This window comes from Oryctolagus cuniculus, chromosome 12 (genome assembly GCF_964237555.1).
Source record: "Oryctolagus cuniculus chromosome 12, mOryCun1.1, whole genome shotgun sequence".
NCBI classification, from domain to species: Eukaryota; Metazoa; Chordata; class Mammalia; order Lagomorpha; family Leporidae; genus Oryctolagus; species Oryctolagus cuniculus.
This window is the reverse complement of record NC_091443.1, coordinates 70969672-70992006: the sequence shown is the minus strand read 5'-3', so window position 1 is coordinate 70992006 and position 22335 is coordinate 70969672. Positions and strand designations below refer to the sequence as shown.

The 22335-nt window shown below is 38.5% G+C and overlaps 1 protein-coding gene across 1 annotated transcript in view; it reads right to left on the bottom strand.

Annotated features, from left to right (window-relative positions):
* Positions 1-22335, bottom strand: part of SLC12A1 (solute carrier family 12 member 1) — a gene marked incomplete at its 5' end in the record, with an annotated part of 108288 nt that overhangs the window by 56171 nt on the left and 29782 nt on the right. The window contains 4 exon segments of the mRNA NM_001170971.1: positions 906-1029; positions 1349-1456; positions 3191-3342; positions 17210-17294. Coding sequence (NP_001164442.1) covers positions 906-1029; positions 1349-1456; positions 3191-3342; positions 17210-17294 — 469 coding nt within the window.

Genomic DNA, 22335 nt, shown 5'->3' with positions numbered 1-22335 from the left:
TGGTAACTTCTGCATATACCCACTACATTCCTAGACATTCAGGATTCTTGTTAGTCATTTATAAAGAATTCTACCTCTCAAGGTTTCCAAAAGTACTTTCATCTCTGTAGTGGAATATCCAGCATGATTTAATCCCAGCTGGATTGTTTTCTGTGTGATACAGGAAAAAATGTAGAGGCATCCTCTCTGAAGGTCAGACATCTATCAGCATCAGAGATGCACATACAAGTGCAGCTGGGTATGATTCTATAACATAGATAACTACAAGGAAACAGGCAGACACAGTTGCCATAGAAGTTGTGCATAGAGCTAATCCGTACCAATTTACAAGAGTGATTTTAGGGGTCAGTGCTCTGGCATAGTGGGTTAAGCCACCACCTGCAGTGCTGGCGTTCCATATGGGCGCTGGTTTGAGTCCTGGCTGCTCCACTTCCGATACAGCTTGCTGCTAATGCACCTGGTAAAGTAGCAGAGGATGGCCCAAGTACTTGGGCCCCTGCACCCATGTGGGATACCTGGAAGAAGCTCCTAGCTCTTAGCTTTGGATATGCCACATTTTAGAAATACTAACATAGACAATTCAATTCTACTGTTTGGCCAGTAGACATGGCAGCTTGAGGAGACTCTGGGATTACCCAATGTATTAGGCAGATCAGAAGAAGAATTCAGTTGCACTTGGTTGGATGGGTTTCCAATATTCAGATCCAAAGATCAGATTAAAGTAAGTCCACCTCAAGTTCTTCAAAGCGTTCTACACATAAAGATTTCTTATTTCCTTCTTAGACAGATTCTAATATTCCCAAATGGGATTTTAACATATAGTTGGTAATTTCTCAAAGAAAAAGGAAAACCCTATGAGTAATCAGAATGATTTGGCTTTCAGTAAGAACAAGAAAATTACAAACCAATAAGAATAAATGCCATGGCTATAACGAAAGTGAGAATATATCCTCTCAGGGGTTCATTGTTTTTCCCATATCCCTTTGCAAAGAATTGCAGGGCTTTGTAGATGTTGTCCTTGCACAGAGCCTAATGGAAAAGAAGAGGAGAAATTTGTCATTTATATCTATGCACAGTCATTTTCTCTATGTGATTCAAACAAGAAGACTTGGGGGAAGATTAAGTGATACACAATATGAGGCACAAGTTAACACTGCAGTTTATCATTCTTTATATTATTTGAATCGATCTTGACTATGTGGCAGACACAGCGCTTGGGCCAGATGCAAACATTAACAATTTCAGAAAATGATGGAAAATGATTGCCGGCGAGAATGAATGTTTCAGCTGGATCCCCATTCAGTGGAAACGGCAGTGGGGAGGAGCACCGGCTCCATGCCTGTATTACCTGGAACACTTTGGGTGCACTGACGAGGGAGGCCAGGGCAGAGGACAGAGTTGCCGAAAAGATTCCAGCAGTGATGAGAGGGCCAAACCCTGACACCATGCTCATGACCTGGAAGAAGCAGGTTCAGGTAAAAAAAAAATCCCTTCAATAGGCAGCTAAAAATAAAAACCAGCAATTTTATGTACATGCTTCCTTTTCCATGTTCTGTGATTTGGGGTCTGTTCTATGAAAAAATTGTTTCTGGTCAGATTTTTTTTCCCCCTGCTTCATTCTTTGTATTTACTTTTCAAAAAATAGAATGATCTTTTCAAAATTTTATTTATTTATTTTCATTTTGTTTTAGAGAGAAAGATTTTTTTTTCTTTTTGACAGGCAGAGTTAGACAGTGAGAGAGAGAGACAGAGAGAAAGGTATTCCTTTCCGCTGGTTCACCCCCCAGATGGCCGCTACAGCCGGCGCGCTGCGCCAATCTGAAGCCAGGAGCCAGGTGCTTCCTCCTGGTCTCCCATGTGGGTGCAGGGCCCAAACACTTGGGCCATCCTCCACTGCACTCCCTGGCCACAGCAGAGAGCTGGCCTGGAAGAGAAGCAACCAGGACAGAATCCGGCGCCCTGACCGGGACTAGAACCCGGAGTGCTGGCGCTGCAGGCGGAGGATTAGCCAAGTGAGCCGTAGCGCTGGCCTGAGAGATCTTCCAAACTCTGATTCACTCAAATGCCAATAACAGCTGGGAGCTGGGCCAGACTGAAGCCAGGAGCCTGGAATTCCATGAGGGTCTCCCATGTGGGTGGCAGGGACCAAAGTACTTGAGCCCTTACCACTGCCTCCCAGGATGTGCTTTAGCAGGAAGCTGGATCAGAAGCAGAGTAACCAGGACTTGAACCCTTCTTCTTGCATTAGGTACATGTATCCCAAGCAGCAGCTTGAACTGCTGCATCAGAATGCTTGGCCCTGTCTTTTTCCATTGTTTATTAAATTATAAATGCTCATCACAATATATCCAGAAAATAGTGGAAAGAATAAAGAAGGAAATAATTTCAAGGATTTTGACATTTCCCCCTTCTTTTCCCTGTGGTCATATGTTTCTTTGATGATGGGAAATTGTATTGAGCAGATAGATGACTGTACTTTAATAAGGTTTGGGGAGGGGCTCATCTGTTTACCCGTCTTTTAAAAGACATTAGCCTTTCTTTTTCCTGCACATAGAGGCTTTTCAAACCTGTGTTTTTTTCTATGCTCATTAAACATAATTTTAGATCTGAGACATGATGAGATTCTATCAATTTAAATCCTATTTTGGAATAATGACTTCAGCCAAGTTAATTTCTCTTTGTTGGTTGTTAAGATAGATGAATGAGGCCTTCATGACAAATTTACTTCTCCCTCTGCTCACCAGTCACACAAATTAATATATTTCTAGTCCTACAGTTTTCCCAACTTTCCTGATGCCTTCCTTCCCTCTCTGCCACTCACTATTTCTCGCTTGACCTTGTCTTCCAGGCATGCCAGGGCTACCACACAGGCTACCATTAGTGTTGGCTAATCTAAGCTTCTCTTTCCACCATGAAATTTTGAAAGACACATAAAATCAAGTGGTGATCTCACCTTGGTGATGCACTTTGCACAAGTGCCTGTTGTCCCCGTCTACCTGCCACTCATACCAAATGAAACAACAGTATTTACTGTCATATGATGCCTATACGATTCCTTCCTCTCCTATACAAATTGTTCCTTGTTCAATTCAAATAACCAATAATCAATTAGCTGCAGATTCAAGAGTTTTGTATACATTGTATTCTAAAAATGAAAACCATAGCAATAAATATTTTTTTCAATTCGAACCTGGAAATTGTTCATCAGCCCATACTGACATGGTTCATGTCGGCATCTTGAGAAGTCATAGCCCAACCCACAGGCTGCTGACCCATTGCAGTTTATCCCAGAAATGATGGTGTCATTCATGCTCCCAGTGGCATCTCGAACCACACAGGCTCCTGTGGGGACAATCATGGCTTGTTATTTCTTTATGAAGATTCTGTTCCCTTAGGTTTTTTTCCTGAAAAACATACTTAGTTGATATGGAATCTAACAGGTATGTTCCCTACTCTCTGTTCATTATCAATGCTTCTTGGGGCATGGAAGGAGAGAGTCCCATCCACTGAGTCCTGGGAGCACTCCCTATCAGTCACAGGCTACCACTTGACTTCCTTGGATGGCTTGAGTCCTAGCTCTTGCTTGCTTTTTTAAGAGACTTGAGAGCTGAGACTCTGTACTTACTTTCTGATTTCTTAATGTGTATGGCAGGGCTTCATACATAATATAAGAGGTCTTCAAACAGTTCATGGAAATTTCATATTATTGAGAAAAATGCATGAAATAATTTTTATGCAAAAATAAATGTGTCTTTTATGCCATTTGTCCACAAACATATTGAAGACCCTTATACTCACATGTACTCAATTCGTATTTCTGGCTAGGTGCTACTGATTGAGTTTTTTCAAGTAGAAGGAGCTATCTCTCATTCTGGGAGAGAACCAAGGGAAGAAATTATAGAATTCCAATAGTTAAGAGAATAGAGCCATTGTTTTCAACAAATGCTTCCACTTTATATACAAAAATTGAAAGGATAAAATATTAAGATGTCAAAGGTAATATTAATGGCCAAATAATATTTTATCAAATATTTACCTCATGTTATCCATTGCATTATTTTTATATATTTGAATACTTTTGTTAGTGTTTATTATAAATATTTATTATAAATATTCTAAGATAGACTCAGGTATGGAATTACAAACATTTTTATATATATATATATATAATTCCCTAACTTTCCTTACAAGATTTTCTAGCTATAATTATGTCAATCATGCATTTGATAGGATTATTGAAATGTATGAGTATATTTGTTGAATATTTATACATATGAAATTTTTGAACTGCATAAAGGATAAATACTTTACAAACTAAGTGCCAACAAGTGAAACTGTTCACTTTGCTTTTACAGCTCCTCCTTGGGATGGATTCTTATTTTTTGCTAATAACTTTAAGACAGTTCCCAGTGACAGGAACTAATAGGAAACTTCAATCTTAGCCATGGAATTCACATTTTTTGAACACAGGAAAATCTTAAAAATCATAGAATTTTCAAATTCAAATAGCCATTTATAACAATCAGTGCAGAAATCCTTGTTATCATTGCCCTGATAGTCTCTGCTTAAACACATGAAATTATGGATGTTGATTACCAAGCAAAACTGTCTATTCCTGATTTTCCCTCTGTGTTGTTCATTCATGTCCAACTCACTTTTCTGAATCATATGTTTCAACTTCTGCATAATAGGACTCTCTGATTTCCCATGAAGCCAGGTCATTTGACATCATTTTCACTAATGACAGATCATTGACCCCATTGCTATTCTTCTCCTACCCAGGAAAAGGTATAGAAATACAGGTTTTTCCACCCATGGGGGCAGGGAGATAAAAACTAGAAGAATCTTTGAAGTCAGACCTATAACATTACTCCTTTCTTCATTTTAACTGCGTGTGAAAATGAAAAACATTTGGGAAATTTAACTTTAGATGATTTCAGTGTCATTGAAAAATGTGTTGATTTCCTTGGAACAAAATCTTTTTACATGGAACTAAATGTACAAGTGCCACAACAATATGTTTAACAGCCTTATCCAGTTTCCTCAAACAAGAGGCAGTGAGATGGGAGGTCCCAAGATGGTAGAATAGCAACAGAACGATCTGAGTCATGCCGGGCAAAATAGATAGTTATAAGGGGAGAAAATACACATCAGAGATAGAGCCATGGAAAATTCATGAAGGGAAGCCCAGACAGGATATAAAATCAATACACAGACAATGCCATGGCTGAGAAACAACTTCTAAGATCAATCCCATCCACAATAGCTACAAAAGTAATCAAATATTTTGGACTAAATTTAACTAAGGATATTAAAGATCTCTACAATGAGCATTACAAAACATTAAAGAAAGAAATAGAAGAAGACATGTTCATGGATTGGAAGAATCAATATAATCCAAATGTCCATTCTGTTGAAAGCAATTTACACATTCAGTGCGATACCAATCAAATACCAAAGACATTCTTTGCAGATCTAGAAAAAATGATGCTGAAATTCATATGGAAACACAGAGGACCTCAAATAGCTAGGGCAATTTTATACAACAAAAACAAAGCTGGAGGCATCACAATACCAGATTTTAAGACATACTACAAGCAATTATAATCAAAACAGCCCGTTACTGGTACAAAAACAGATGGATAGACCAATGGATCAGATAGAAATGCCAGAAATAAATCACACATCTACAACCAACTTATCTTTGATAAAGGAGTTAAAATCAATCCCTGGAGCAAAGACAGTCTCTTCAACAAATGGTGCTGGGAAAACTGGATCTCCACATGCAGAAGTATGAAGTAGGACCCCTATCTTACACCTTATACAAAAATCCATTCAAAATGGATTAAAAACCTAAATCTATGACCAGATACTATCAAATTATTAGAGAACATAGGGGAAACCCTGCAAGATATTGGCACAGGTAAAGAGTTTTGGAAAAAAACCCAGAGGCATAGGCAATCAAAGCCAAAATTAACAAATGGGATTACATCAAACTGAGAAGCTTCTGTGCTGCAAAAGAAACAGTCAGGAAAGTGAAGATGCAACTGATAGAATGGGAGAAATTATTTGCAAACTATGTAACTGCTAAAGGATTAATAACCAGAATATAGAAAGAGATCAAGAAACTCCACAACAAAACAAACATTCCAGTTAAGAAATGAACAAAGGACTTAAACAGACATTTTTCCAAAGAGAAAATCCAAATGCCCAACAGACACATGAAAAAGGTTCAGGCTCACTAGCCGTCAGGGAAATGCAAATCAAAACTACAATGAATTTTTACCGCATTGCAGTTAGAATGACTCTCATTCAGGGAACGACCCCCGGGGGGGGGGGGGGGGACTTCACCAGGCTAACTGAAAGAGAGAGAGAGGAAAAAAAAAAGGTGACTGGTACGGACATGGGTTTCTCTCTCTCCGCTCACCTCTCAAGGGCGAGCAAGACAAAGAGCAGGCGCCATCTTGGACATACATCATAAGCAGAGTGACCTCAGGTCTGCACCGGCCCTGAGCCTGCAGAAAAACCTGACTCTGGGTGGGGCAAATTAACAGGAGATTAGGACCTAGTAAATTTGTGGTGCTACTGAACTGAGACTGTGAAAAAAGAGACGGTGGGGGAGAGAACTCACGGAATTCACGTGAGCACTCTCCAGAGACGCTACAATTCCGTAACTTTGGCAACCCAGTGGGAGACTGAAGGAGAATTTGAGCCCACTCTGAGGGCCGAACAGATTCCCTATGTGGTCCTTGGGAAAGAGCTTCTGATCTCTGGCTCCTGTGGGTATATCATTTGCCTGCTAACTACCTCCAACTTGGTTCAGCTGTGCAGAATAACTTCCCTTTTGAATCAAAAAAAAAAAAAAAAAAAGAGAGAGAGAGAGAGAGAGGTTTACCACGCCTAACCTGGGAGTGTCACCTTTGGCACACCAAACAGAGCTCTCAGGCCACACCCATCTCAAGCCCTAAGGCTCCATCAAAAACAGATAGTCCACTTAATCTAGAGTCATAGTATAACAAGAAAAAGCACCACAGTGAAGAAACCAAATATCTCCAATATGCCAAATAACAAACGCAAAAACCAAGGTAATAAAAACAAGGAAGTCACCATGAAGCCCTCAAATGAAAAAGACACCCCAATTCAAGATTATGAGGATGATGATATAGAAGAAATGCAAGAAGCAGATCTCAAAAAATTGATAAGAACATTAAGAAGTTCTCAGAAACAAATTCTTGAACTACAGAAATCCTTAATGGACAAGATAGAAAATCTCTCTCGTGAAAATGAAATATTAAGGAGGAATCAAAATGAAACGAAACAACTAGTACAACAGGAAACTGGGATAGTGACTGAAGTGAAGAATTCAATAGATCAAATGAAAAACACAATAGAGAGCCTTACAAACAGAATGGGTGAAGCAGAAGAGAGAATATCGGACTTAGAAGACAGAGAACAGGAAAGGATACAGTCAGACCAAAGAAAAGAAGAGGAAATTAGAAATCTAAAACATTTTGTCGGGAATCTTCAGGATACTATTAAAAAACCCAACATTCGGGTTCTAGGAGTTCCTGAAGGCATGGAGAGGGAGAAAGGATTAGAAGGCCTTTTTAGTGAGATATTAGCAGAAAATTTCCCAGGTTTGGAGAAGGACAGAGAAATCCTAGTACAGGAAGCTCACAGAACCCCTAATAAACACGACCAAAAGAGATCCTCACCACGACACGTTGTAATTAAACTCTCCACAGTGAAACATAAAGAAAAGATCCTAAAATGTGCAAGAGAGAAACGTCAGATTACTCTCAGAGGATCTCCAATCAGACTCACAGCTGACTTCTCATCAGAAACTCTACAAGCTAGGAGGGAATGGCGAGATATAGCCCAGGTACTAAGAGAGAAAAACTGCCAGCCCAGAATATTATATCCTGAAAAGCTATCATTTGTGAATGAAGGTGAAATAAAGACTTTTCATAGCAAACAGAAATTGAAAGAATTTGTTGCCACTCGTCCAGCCCTGCAAAAGATGCTTAAAGATGTGTTACACACAGAAACAAAGAAACACGGTCATCAATATGAAAGAAGGTAAAGGAAGGAAACCAAAGAAGGAAAGCTCACAGCAAAAGATCACAGGGAATTCAAAGCATATATTAGAACTTATCTTTGGCAAATGGCAGGGCAAAGTTACCACTTATCATTAGTCACATTGAACATGAATGGCCTGAACTGTCCAGTTAAAAGACACCGATTGGCTGATTGGGTTAAGGAACAAAACCCATCTATTTGCTGCTTACAAGAAACTCATCTTTCCAACAAAGATCCATACAGACTGAAACTCATCTTTCCAACAAAGATCCATACAGACTGAAAGTGAAAGGCTGGAAAAAGATATACCATGCCAACAGAAATGAAAAAAGAGCAGGTGTAGCCATCTTAATTTCAGACAACATAAACTTTACCACAAAAACCGTTAAGAGAGACAAAGAGGGACACTACATAATGATTAAGGGATCAATTCAACAGGAAGATATAACAATTATCAATGTATATGCACCTAACTACAGGGCACCAGTTTATCTAACAGATTTGTTAACGGACTTAAAGGGAGACTTAGACCCCAATACAATAGTACTGGGGGACTTCAATACTCCACTCTCAGAAATAGACAGATCAATAGGACAGAAGATCAACAAGGATACAGTAGATTTAAACGACAATATAGCCCAAATGGATCTAACAGATATATACAGAACTTTCAATCCTACAGCTAAAGATTTTACATTCTTCTCAGCAGTACATGGAACCTTCTCTAGGACTGACCACATACTAGGCCATAAAGCAAGTCTCAGCAAATTCAAAAGAATTAGAATCATACCATGCAGCTTCTCAGACCATAAAGGAATGAAGTTGGAAATTAGCAACTCAGGAATCCCTAGAGCATATGCAAACACATGGAGATTGAACAACATGCTCCTGAATGAACAATGGGTCATAGAAGAAATCAAAAGAGAAATCAAAAACTTTCTGGAAGTAAATGAGGATAACAGCACAACATACCAAAACTTATGGGACACAGCAAAAGCAGTGTTAAGAGGAAAGTTTATATCAATAGGTGCCTACATCAAGAAATTGGAAAGGCACCAAATAGATGAGCTTTCAATTCACCTCAAGGATCTAGAAAACCTACAGCAAACCAGACCCAAATCTAGTAGGAGAAGAGAAATAATTAAAATCAGAGAAGAAATAAACAGGATTGAATCAAAAAACATTACAAAAAATCAGCCAAACGAGGAGCTGGTTTTTTGAAAAAATAAACAAAATTGACAGCCCATTGGCCCAACTAACTAAAAAAAGAAGAGAAAAGACCCAAATCAATAAAATCAGAGATGAAAAAGGAAACGTAACAACAGACACCACAGAAATAAAAAGAATCATCAGAAATTACTACAAGGACTTGTATGCCAGCAAACAGGGAAACCTATCAGAAATGGATAGATTCCTGGACACATGCAACCTACCTAAATTGAACCAGGAAGACATCGAAAACCTAAACAGACCCATAACTGAGACAGAAATTGAAACAGTAATAAAGGCCCTCCCAACAAAGAAAAGCCCAGGACCAGATGGATTCACTGCTGAATTCTACCAGACATTTAAAGAAGAACTAACTCCAATTCTTCTCAAACTATTCAGAACAATCAAAAAGAGGGAATCCTCCCAAATTCTTTCTATGAAGCCAGCATCACCTTAATTCCTAAGCTGGAAAAAGATGCAGCATTGAAAGAGAATTACAGACCAATATCCCTGATGAACATAGATGCAAAAATCCTCAATAAAATTCTCGCCAATAGAATGCAACAACACATCAGAAAGATCATCCACCCAGACCAAGTGGGATTTATCCCTGGTATGCAGGGATGGTTTAATGTGCGTAAGACAATCAATGTGATACACCACATTAACAGACTGCAGAAGAAAAACCATATGATTATCTCAATAGATGCCGAGAAAGCATTTGATAAAATACAACACCCGTTCATGATGAAAACTCTAAGCAAACTGGGTTTGGAAGGAACATTCCTCAATACAATCAAAGCAATCTATGAAAAACCCACAGCCAACATCCTATTGAATGGGGAAAGGTTGGAAGCATTTCCACTGAGATCTGGTACCAGACAGGGATGCCCACTCTCACCACTGCTATTCAATATAGTTCTGGAGGTTCTAGCCAGAGCTATTAGGCAAGAAAAAGAAATTAAAGGGATACAAATTGGGAAGGAAGAACTCAAACTATCCCTCTTTGCAGATGACATGATTCTTTATTTAGGGGACCCAAAGAACTCTACTAAGAGACTATTGGAACTCATAGAAGATTTTGGCAAAGTAGCAGGGTATAAAATCAATGCACAAAAATCAACAGCCTTTGTATACACAGACAATGCCATGGCTGAGGAAGAACTTCTAAGATCAATCCCATTCACAATAGCTACAAAAACAATCAAATACCTTGGAATAAACTTAACCAAGGACGTTAAAGATCTCTATGATGAAAATTACAAAACCTTAAAGAAAGAAATAGAAGAGGATACCAAGAAATGGAAAAATCTTCCATGCTCATGGATTGGAAGAACCAATATCATCAAAATGTCCATTCTCCCAAAAGCAATTTATAAATTCAATGCAATACCAATCAAGATACCGAAGACCTTCTTCTCAGATCTGGAAAAATTGGTGCTGAAATTTATATGGAGGCACAAGAGACCTCGAATAGCTAAAGCAATCTTGTACAACAAAAACAAAGCCGGAGGCATCACAATACCAGATTTCAGGACATACTACAGGGCAGTTGTAATCAAAACAGCATGGTACTGGTACAGAAACAGATGGATAGACCAATGGAACAGAATTGAAACACCAGAAATCAACCCAAACATCTACAGCCAACTTATATTTGATCAAGGATCTAAAACCAATTCCTGGAGCAAGGACAGTCTATTCAATAAATGGTGCTGGGAAAACTGGATTTCCACGTGCAGAAGCATGAAGCAAGACCCCTACCTTACGCCTTACACAAAAATCAACTCAACATGGATTAAAGACCTAAATCTACGACCTGACACCATCAAGTTACTAGAGAACATTGGAGAAACCCTTCAAGATATTGGCACAGGCAAAGAGTTTCTGGAAAAGACCCGGGAGGCACAGGCAGTCAAAGCCAAAATTAACTATTGGGATTGCATCAAATTGAGAAGTTTCTGTACTGCAAAAGAAACAGTCAGGAGAGTGAAGAGACAACCGACAGAATGGGAAAAAATATTTGCAAACTATGCAACAGATAAAGGGTTAATAACCAGAATCTACAAAGAGATCAAGAAACTCCACAAAAACAAAACCAACAACCCAATTAAGAGATGGGCCAAGGACCTCAATAGACATTTTTCAAAAGAGGAAATCCAAATGGCCAACAGGCACATGAAAAAATGTTCAAGGTCATTAGTAATCAGGGAAATGCAAATCAAAACCACAATGAGGTTTCACCTCACCCCGGTTAGAATGGCTCACATTCAGAAATCTACCAACAACAGATGCTGGCGAGGATGTGGGGAAAAAGGGACACTAACCCACTGTTGGTGGGAATGCAAACTGGTCAAGCCACTATGGAAGTCAGTCTGGAGATTCCTCAGAAACCTGAAGATAACCCTACCGTTCGACCCAGCCATCCCACTCCTTGGAATTTACCCAAAGGAAATGAAATTGGCAAACAAAAAAGCGGTCTGCAGCCTAATGTTTATTGCAGCTCAATTCACAATAGCTAAGACCTGGAACCGACCTAAATGCCCATCAACGGTAGACTGGATAAAGAAATTATGGGATATGTACTCTTTAGAATACTATACCACAGTAAGAAACAACGAAATCCAGTCATTTGCAACAAAATGGAGGAATCTGGAACACATCATGCTGAGTGAAATAAGCCAGTCCCAAAGGGACAAATACCATATGTTCTCCCTGATCAGTGACAACTGACTGAACACCAAAAAGGAAACCTCCTGAAGTGAAACGGACACTATGGGAAATGGTGAGTTGATCAGCATAGCCCTGACTGTTAATGAACAACTTAATACATTATCCCTCTTAGTAGTTTTTTTGTCTGTTCTACTTAATATGACTGGTTTAATTCTGTAATTAATACACAGTTATTCTTAAGTGTTAAAAATTAACTGAAATGTGATCCCTGTTAAACATAAGAGTGGGAATAAGAGGGAAGAGATGTATAATTTGGGACATGCTCAAGCTGACTTACCCCAAATGGTAGAGTTAAAAACATCCCAGGGGATTCCAATTCAATCCCATCAAGGTGGCATGTACCAATGCCATCTCACTATTCCAAGTGATCAATTTCAGTTCACAATTGATCATAATGAAAGGACTAAGAGTCAAAGGGAGCACATAAACTAGTCTAGTACCTGCTAACACTAACCGATAGAATAAATAAAGGGGAGAGTGATCCAACATGGGAAGTGAGATACTCAGCAGACTCATAGAATGGCAGATGTCCTAAATAGCACTCTGGCCTCAGAATCAGCCCTAAAGTCATTCGGATCTGGCTGAAAAGCCCATGAGAGTATTTCAGGCATGGAAAGCCAAGACACTCTGGCAAAAGATCTCTGAGAGTGAGATCCCAGTGGAAAGAACAGGTCTTCAAAGAAGGAGGTACCTTTCTCTGAAGGGAGGAGAGAACCTCCACTTTGACTATGACCTTGTCTAAACAAGATAAGAATCGGAGAACTCAGAGGGCTTCCATAGCCTTGGAAACTCATGACCGGAGCATAGGGAGACTACTGATGCCATAGACAGGAGTGTCAATTGGTAAAGTCAACAACAGGAGTCACTGTGCACTTATTCCTCATGTAGGATCTCTGTCCTTAATGTGCTGTGTATTGAGATTTAATGCTATAACGAGTACTCAAACAATATATTTCACTCTGTGTTTTTATGGGGGTGTAAACTGTTGAAATCTTTACTTAATGTATACTAAACTGATCCTCTGTAAAAAAAAAAAAAAAAAAAAGAAAGAAATTATCAACTCCCAACTTGACCCTCCTGGGATTAAACATGACAATAGGTCTGATCTGAGTTCATCATCATTTAAAAAAAATCATCTATTATTTTTCACTTTATGTTTCTGTGTGGGAGCAAACTGTTGAAATCCTTACTTAATGTATACTAAGCTGATCTTCTGTATATTAAGATAATCGAAAATGAATCTTGATGTGAATGGAAGGGGAGAGGGAGTGGGAAAGGGGAGGGTAGTGGGTGGGAGGGACGGTATGTGGGGGAAGCCATTGTAATCCATAAATCGTACTTTGGAAATTTATATTCATTAAATAAAAGTTAAAAAAAAAACTAAAAAAAAAAAAAAGAATGACTCTCATTCAGAAATCAACAAACAACAATTGCTGGCAAGGATATGGGGGAAAAGGTACCCTAATCCACTGTTGGTGGGACTGTAAACTGGAAAAACCACTATTGAAACAGTTTGGAGATACCTCAGAAATCTGAATATAGACCTATATCATATGACCCAGCCATCCCACTCCTGGGAATTTACCCAAGGGAAATGAAATCAGCATATAAAAGAATTATCTGCACCCCCATGTTTATTGCAGCTCAAGTCACAATAGCTAAGATTTGGAATCAACCTAAATGTCCATCAACTAAAGACTAGATAAAGAAATTATGGGATATGTATACCATGGAATATTACACAGCAGTAAAAAGAATAAAATCCAGGGCTGGCGCTGCGGCTCACTAGGCTAATCCTCTGCCTTGCGGCGCTGGCACACTGGGTTCTAGTCCCGGTCGGGGCACCGGATTCTGTCCCGGTTGCCAGCTCTCTGCTGTGGCCAGGGAGTGCAGTGGAGGATGGCCCAAGGCCTTGTGCCCTGCACCCCATGGGAGACCAGGATAAGTACCTGGCTCCTGCCATCGGATCAGCGTGGTGCACTGGCTGCAGCGCACCAGCCGCGGCGGCCATTGGAGGGTGAACCAACGGCAAAAGGAAGACCTTTCTCTCTGTCTCTCTCTCACTGTCCACTCTGCCTGTCAAAAAAAAAAAAAAAAAAAAAAGAAATCCTGTCATTTGCAACAAAATGGATCAATCTGGAAAACATTATAGTTAAATAAGCCAGTCCCAAAGGGAAAAATACCACATGTTCTCTCTGATCTGTGATAACTAATGCGCACCTAAAAGGAAATCTTTAGAAGTGAAATTGATACTTTGAGAAGCAATGACTTTGAACAGCCGTTATCTTAACTGTTGAGGAACAGTATTTTTTTCCTCCTTAATACTATTTGTTGAACCCTTTACTTAACATAGACTTAACCATATGTGTATAAAGTCAATTGAAAATAGATCTCAGTAAAAAATAAGAGTGGGAATAGAGAGAGGAAGAAGTTTGTAACTGTAAAGCTGTATAGTTCTTCATACATTCCTATGGACTTACTTCTAAGGGTACAGTTTAAAAACTTGCCATGGTGTGGGGAGCAACTCGGACTAGACTGTTACTGGAATTAAGACTTATTCTATGCATCTGCTCTCCCACAATATGGCGCTGAGAAGGGAGTAACAGCTTCTACACAGCTGCCTCCAGTTCAACCAATAAACTGTAGGACCTGCTCCTGATTGGAGGAGAGCAGCGTATTCGGCGTGTGTGTAGCAGAGTTGGGATTGGTGGAAGAGGACTATAAAGGAGGAGAGAGACAACATGCACCAGGAACATTTAAGAGGAACATCTATCTGAAGGAACACCTGTGCAGCCTCCGAGAGAGCCGGCCGGCGGTGTGCCGCTCCCCCGCGGAAGTGGGGAAAGTGGCTAGGGGCAACCGCCCTTCCACGGAGGTGGAAGGGTCGGTAGCCAACCCGGGAAGAACCAACAGCAAACCCGGGGAGGGCCGAGCAGACAAAAGAACAGCGCAGGGTCCTGTGTCGTTCCTCCACGAAGAGGGGGAGCGACACCATGGGACCTCAAGTCCTATTAAGCTGGGAGGTGAAAATGCCATCTTAAGCGTTAAAGTGATAAGATTAAGTGTTAAAGTGATCATATAGATAGGACAATTACAATTATTATATATAATAGGACTTAGAACATATTAATAATCTTTTATTTCATAGTAAAATTCTAGATTAAAAAGTAGAATTTGTACTGTCAAAAAAAAAAGTCAGTGAGAAAGGTAAGAATCTAAGTACTTTCCCTATTCCCCTTACAATAAAGGGATCATATAAATATGATCAAGTGTCTGGTAATAATAGATAGAATTAAAATTAGAGAATGTTCCAACATTAGAAGCAGTCCACATAGCAGACTCATAGAATGACAATCACTCTGAATAGCACCCTGACCTCAGAATCAGCCGATAAGGCATTCTGGTCTGGCTGAAAAGCACTCGAGAGCATTTCAAGCATGGAAAGGTAAGACACTGTGGCAAAAAAATGTCCTACATGAAGGATCTCTGTGAGTGACACCCAAGTGGAAAAAAGTGGCCATAAAAGAAGGATGTACTTTTATCTGAAGGGAGGAGAAAACTTCCATGCTGCTTATGGCCTTATCTAAATGTTGATGGAGACTGTGAGTTCAAAGGGCTTCAGTAGCCTTGGAAGTTCATGTTAAGAGCCTTGGGTTACCACTGACATCATACATAAGAGTGTTAATTATTAAATTAACAACAGGAGTCATTGTGCACTTGCTTCCCATGCAGGACCTCTATTCTCAATGAGTTGTATTATGAGAACTAACTGTAAAACTTGTTCTCAAACTCTGTGTGTGTGTGTGTGTGTGTGTGCAAGTTGTTGAAATCTTTACTTAGTATAGAGTTGGTCTTCTGTGTATAAAGTTAATTAAAAATGAACCTCAATAGAGAATGGGACTGGGAATAGGAGATGAAGGAGGTGGTAGGGTGGGAGTGGGGGCAGGAGGGTGAGTATGATGGGAAGAATCACTATATTTCTAAAGTTGTAATTATGAAATTTGTACTCATTAAATAAAAAGAGTTAGTGTGTACATTAATTATGTTACCATATACAAAGCAAGGAAACTGCTTTGTGTATGATTTTAGGATATTTTATTAAAAATGAGAGCAAAATGTTGCTTTGTTTCCTCTTAGTATAGAATAAATTAACTTTTTACTTACTAATTTTGCTATTTCTATTGTCAATTTTTAAAATTAATATGTCTAAGAAAAGCCCTATATGGGTATAATTTGAGATAAGAAAATACAAGTCTCTTTTTTAGTACCTTCAAAGTCCTATATCTGTGACTTAGAATATATTAATAATCTTTTATTTCATAGTAAAATTCTTTTCTAGATTAAAAAGTAGAATTTGTATTGTCAAAAAAAAAAAGAAGTCAGTGAGACAGGTAAGAATCTAAGTACTTTCCCTATTCCCCTTACAATAAGCAAAAATGACTGGGATGTACCCTTGTCAAAATGGTCATCCAGGCTTCCATAGTGGTCTACTATTGCTGTATTCCCTATTGTGCACAGAAAAGAAGGAAACCAGATTTCTTTCTCTCCTACTGTAAATATGAGATAGGCCACAGGTGGAACCAAAGTCAGCCTCAGGCACAGCAGGAGAATACACATATTTTCTGTTCACTGAGCAGTGTGGGGGCTGGCTGCCCACACAGCCAGCAGCTGGAACTTGTTCTGATTTCCTGCCAGTTAGTGACAGTGACATTTCCATAAGAGGAACATCAATGTAAGGATGAAATACAGTCATAAATTCTATATCTTTCCTACCTTGTTAAGGCTGTTTCTTGGTCTTGTTTTCTAGTTCAATTTGGTTTAGATTTTTGCTTCTTTTCTGACTGTTATTCACCTGTCTCCTAGGACAGAGAAGTTGGGCTCTAGAAATGATAGCTACCTTACCAGTGGGATTATCATCTAGGGTAGCAAAATGGGACCCTGTTTGCATTCCAGCAGAATTAGCATTCTGATTAGTTTTAGTGTAGCCCTGAACGAGAGATACTTGCATTATAGCTTAATTGCATTCAAATCCCTAAAGCATCCAAACTATTAAGGTACCAAGAAGGGAATTAAAAATGTTGTCTTTAAAAAATGTTCTATTTGTTATTCACTGAATGCCCACTATATATGAAGAGCGACTGGATTCCTTGCTATTCTGACATTCTGCCACCAGAAACATACTACTTACCTACACAAATAGCAACACCTATGTAGGCAACAGTAGTAATGAAAATGGCCAGCATAGTTCCTCTGGGGATGGCATCTTGAGGGTCCTTTAAAAGATAATGTGAAGGCAGGATTAGCAATATAGGTTCCATAAGCAACAACAGGAAAAGCAACACTTTGAATTATTTTTGTATTTTCTAATTTTTAGGCTACTCTTTGTGTGGCAAGTTCTATAGAAAAGATCAAGTTAATAGCAAAATGGTAAGCTCAAGTTCTTTTTGGATAAATACAAGGTGTTCAGAGTGAATAAAGGAATCTGTAAAACCTATACCAGGTAATTCACTCAGCAAGACTTCTCCCATCCCTTATCTCCTGGGAATTCTGGTAGATGGATCAGATCTCGAAGTGTCGGGGAGAAACATTCAAATATCTGGCATGTGGATGATCTCTCTCTCTCTCTCTGTGTATTTGTGTTGTATTGCATTTAGGCTTGCTTTTAAAGGAATTATTTCTGACTGAGCAGAAAGATAATCTACTAAATTCTCTAGTCCCTCAAATTCCCCATTTGGAATCTAGTTCAGGAATAACTGCAGTGGGAGATATTTAATTTTCATAAGCAGGCATAAAGAAAGAGGCAAATTCAAGCTTACCCCCCAAAGATGGGCTTTTCTCTTGCTATTAAATGCATATGTTTGCTGAGCTGGGTTCACATTATATTAAATTTACCATTTTATATCCTATTTCAGATGCTAAATCATATAAAATCAATTTCCAAAGAGCATATTGAATTATATTCAATTCAATTTAACAGGGATTATTAAATAGAGATTTTGATGTATGTATTGCTTATACATACAGTGTCTGTTGTAGTCAATATATATGCAATTGAGGGAATCACAATCTCAGTAGGCATTAGAGTCCTCACCAGAGGACATGAGACTTATCAATACAAACAAGCAATCAATACAGTCAAAGAAAGTTTGAGATTAAGAATCTTACATATGCTTATCAAGTTCATCAAAAAGTCATGGGGGAATGAAAACTCAACTTGATGGCTGGAAGTCATAACTGAACCCCAAGTGAATATGGCCCCATATTGGAGTAGGCCAGCACTATGGAACTATTCTGTGATCATTATTTCCTCCCCACCTTTCTGGGAATAACTGCACACAGGGCTTGTTCTGATATATGAATATCCAATGTCTTCCTTCTAAATAGTTCTCTCCAAAAGTCAGTGTAGCTGGTGTGATGTGAGCAGTACAGGAATGGAAGAAGGAATTCTGGCTGAAATGGGCTCCCCTCAGTCCCTCCATTACATTTTGACATTTGTTTTGAAAATTGAGTTTCTTGATATATAAGTGAAATGTGAAGAACTGACTTAGGAAGAAAAAATATATAAGGATAAGAAGCGTGAGTACAGAAGGTAGTCTTGCACCTAAAACCCAAACTCTTTACAATTTTTTCTTTTTATTTACAGTTATCTACTACAAACTCTAGAATTACCAAATAGATATTACATGAGAATCTAACTGACCCTAACACATATAAATTATATTAATGTATGATCTTGTAGTCACATTGTCTTATCTAGCTATCATTAAACAGGGCTCATGACTTTGACAAAACTCTTGGTTTTCACTCTCAGTGTTGGTTTCCATTCCTCAATAGTATTCCCAAATCCAACCTTCTTCCATATTTTTCATTAAACATGTTTTTCCTAAGGACAGAATATTAGCAATCTTGCTGCTTATTGAATAGGTCAACCCCATCCTAATGTTGCATCTCTGAAATCACAATTTAACCCTCTCAGTTAGACTTGAATATTTCCCAAAATCTTTTCCTAGATACATTTTTATGATAATCTATTATTATGTTCTTTGTGAACAGAAGGTTCAGGGATTTTGTAGAAGCCCCTGTGCCAGCTCTTGTTGACTGTCACTGGCAACCTGAAGTGTCATCTTGAGAAGGCTTATGAGACTGTGAGCAGAGGTCAGCATCCTGCATAGTTCTGTAGTGTTTAAACAGTAAATATTTACCCAATTGAACTGCATTATCTTTTACTTATAGTATCACTAATAGAAATATTATCTACATACACTGAAGTCTCCTTGCCATTTCCCAACATATTGTTATCTCAGTACTTAACATGCGTGACCATTCTGGCTTTTGACTGTGTTACTCCTGCTCAAAGCATGCTTCTCTTTGGACTTTTAAATTCCCACTATCTCTTAGTTTGCCCTACTTCTTATTTAGCTCTTTCTCTTCTTCCTTCATGATCTCCCTTTATGCCATTAATAATTTGAATCCTTGTTTCCCAGAATGCTCCAATAGACTGTTTCTCTCCTCCTTCTTGTACATACCTGATTGAGCTCAACCACGCTAGGCTTCCTATTCCTCACTTTCCTCATTTCTAGATCTCCAGATTCATAAATCTAGCTACCCACAACTCTAGCTCTCCACTCTAATGTCCTTCTGTCATTCCAACACAATGACCAAATCTGAGCTTCCTTTCCCTCGTCCCATCTGCTATGCCAGGGAGTCAATTCAGTAGAATGCAACCAGCTTTAAAAGAATATAATATAGGGGCTGGTGTTGTGACATAGCAGGAAAGCCACTACCTGCAGTGCCAGCATCCCATATGGGTGCTGGTTCAAGTCTCAGGTGCTCTACTTCCAATCCAGTTCCCTGCTAATGGCCTGGGAAAGCAATGGAGAATGACCTACTGTTGGGTCCCCTACCACCCACATGAGACTGAGGAGAAGCTCCTGGCTCCTGGCTCCTGGCTTTAGCCTAGTCCAGCCCTGGCCATCTGGGGAGTGAACCAGCAGATGGAAAATCTCTCTCTGTCTCTCCCTGTCTCTCTTTAACTCTGCCTTTTAAATAAATAAATAAAATTTTTTTAAAAAAATACAGTATAGTAGAATTGATGTGAAAATATCAGAATACATTAGTTGTAATAAAGAACCATTTGGGGATAACTTTGTAAATGTGTACTTGATTGTGATACACAATGTTTCCTTACTGAAAACATACTCTTTCCATTTTTTTTCTGCTAACTCTAATAAAAAACAACTCTTTTGATACTTTTCTCCTGTATGTCTTAATTCAGGCCCATGTCATCTCTTGTTCAGACTACTATGACATGGTATAACTGATCTTTCTGCTTCTTGTCCCCATTCCCCCACTCTAATTCATCCTTTAGAAGCTACTAGCAAGCTTTTTCTGAAACACATGTATGATCATGTTACTCACTTATCTAACCTTCTGAATGTCTCTAGCTAGTTTTGAGGTAATATCCAAAGTCTATTGTGTGCAGTTTTAAGGGCCTCTGAGTTCTATTTAAAAGTACACAATAGTGTACATATTAAAATTTAAGCTTAATTGTACTTTTAAATGAAAAGAATGCAACATTTCACCACAGTACCATACTGTACATGTCCTGAAAACCATTACAGACTATTCTCTGTACTTTCTTTACACATATATTCAAAATTGGAGATTTCTCATTATATATTTATAAATAGAAATAGAATTATTTACTAGCATAAAAATCCCACATCAAGCTATTGCTTTTTTTTTCAGAAGGGGATTTTAAGTCTTGCCTTTTTTTTAACAGGGATAACATGTTCTAGTTCTTTGTTTATTCCAAGAATGTTTAAGATATATAGAATTCTTTATAAATATGTTTATCAATGTATTGATGAACATATTTATATATTGCATTCTGCACATATAATAATTCCCACCACATCTTTCTTTGTGCTTTTTCATAACCCATTCCTTCGGTTGCAATATCCCTCTCCTCTTTGTGCTATTGACAAATTCTTATTCAACCCTTGAAATCTGGATTGAGTATCACCTCCACTCAAAGTCTTCACTTACTTTTTGGGGTGGGAAGGTAATTTTGGTTTCTCTTTTCCTTGCACATTACTCTATTTTTGTTTGTTCTGACTCTTAAAGTGTAAGTCTGTCTCCACCTTCATCAAAGATGAAATTCTTCGCTTTTTCTGGTACCTGGTATGAATACTCAGTAAATGCTGGCTAAGCTGAACTGACTACTAGGCACTGGATGCAAACTTGTTTTTAAGGAGTCTTTACAAAGCACATTTTTTCATTTAAACTTGTATCTATAGTTTACAGAAATACTTAGTAAATGACCCCTGATAGTTTTACAGAGCTGACAAACTGGAAGTTTAACATCCATAGCTGTTTCATTAGGCACTGATATTACTTGAATCATTTTAAAGAAGTAATTTTTCTGACTGCAGCATAATCTTTTTTACCCCATGTCTCTGCTAAAGTATTTATTATGACACTGTGGGTCCTTCTATAACAAATCCAAATGCTTTTTATATATTGATAAATATTTATCAATGTCTTACTTGTTCTGAGGATACAGCAATGAATAAAACCAAAGGCAAAGGATCCATTTTCATGCTAAATCAAGTACCTCTCACTCAGATCCTGCCAAAGTTGTTTCCTCTCTCCTTTATCCAGCTATATAAGATGTCTCCAGTTGAAACATAAGAGACTTCTCAAGATTTTCTTATGTTGGAGTGTTCTTATTGTCTTCTCAGCCTGGAAAACCCTTGAATTTCCTCACCAATAGTATTTAGCCTTTACTTAAGTTCAGGTTCAAAAGTTACTTCCTTTAGGAAATCATCTCTGACTGACCTAACAATTGTTTGTAAAACTATTTCACAACCCACGAGGGTAGTACATTTGGTGTTAATTTATACAAGTCTTCTGATGACTCTTGAAAAGATGTTTTGTCTTCTGAACTTGATTATAAATTTTTTAAGCAAAAACTGTGTCTTCTACTTTTTGTGTATGTGGTACAAAGTCCTTATTGTCCCCTATATTTATTCTGCTCATTTTCTTCCTTTTGATTGGACAGACTCCTAAAATCTTATTTGGGCACATAGCTGTTCCATTAGGGACTACATTTCTCAAACTCTCTGGAAACTGGATATGGTCATAATTCTAAATTCTGGCTAGTAAGATGTCAATAGAAGCAGTAAATTCAAGTTCCAGCAACTGTTTGCTATTTTCTCATTCTCCTCCTATGAATTAGAATATTGTCTTGGAAATGATCTTTCTTCTTGGACCTTGCAGATGAGGGCGAACTCCAAGGTCGTAGTAAAAAAG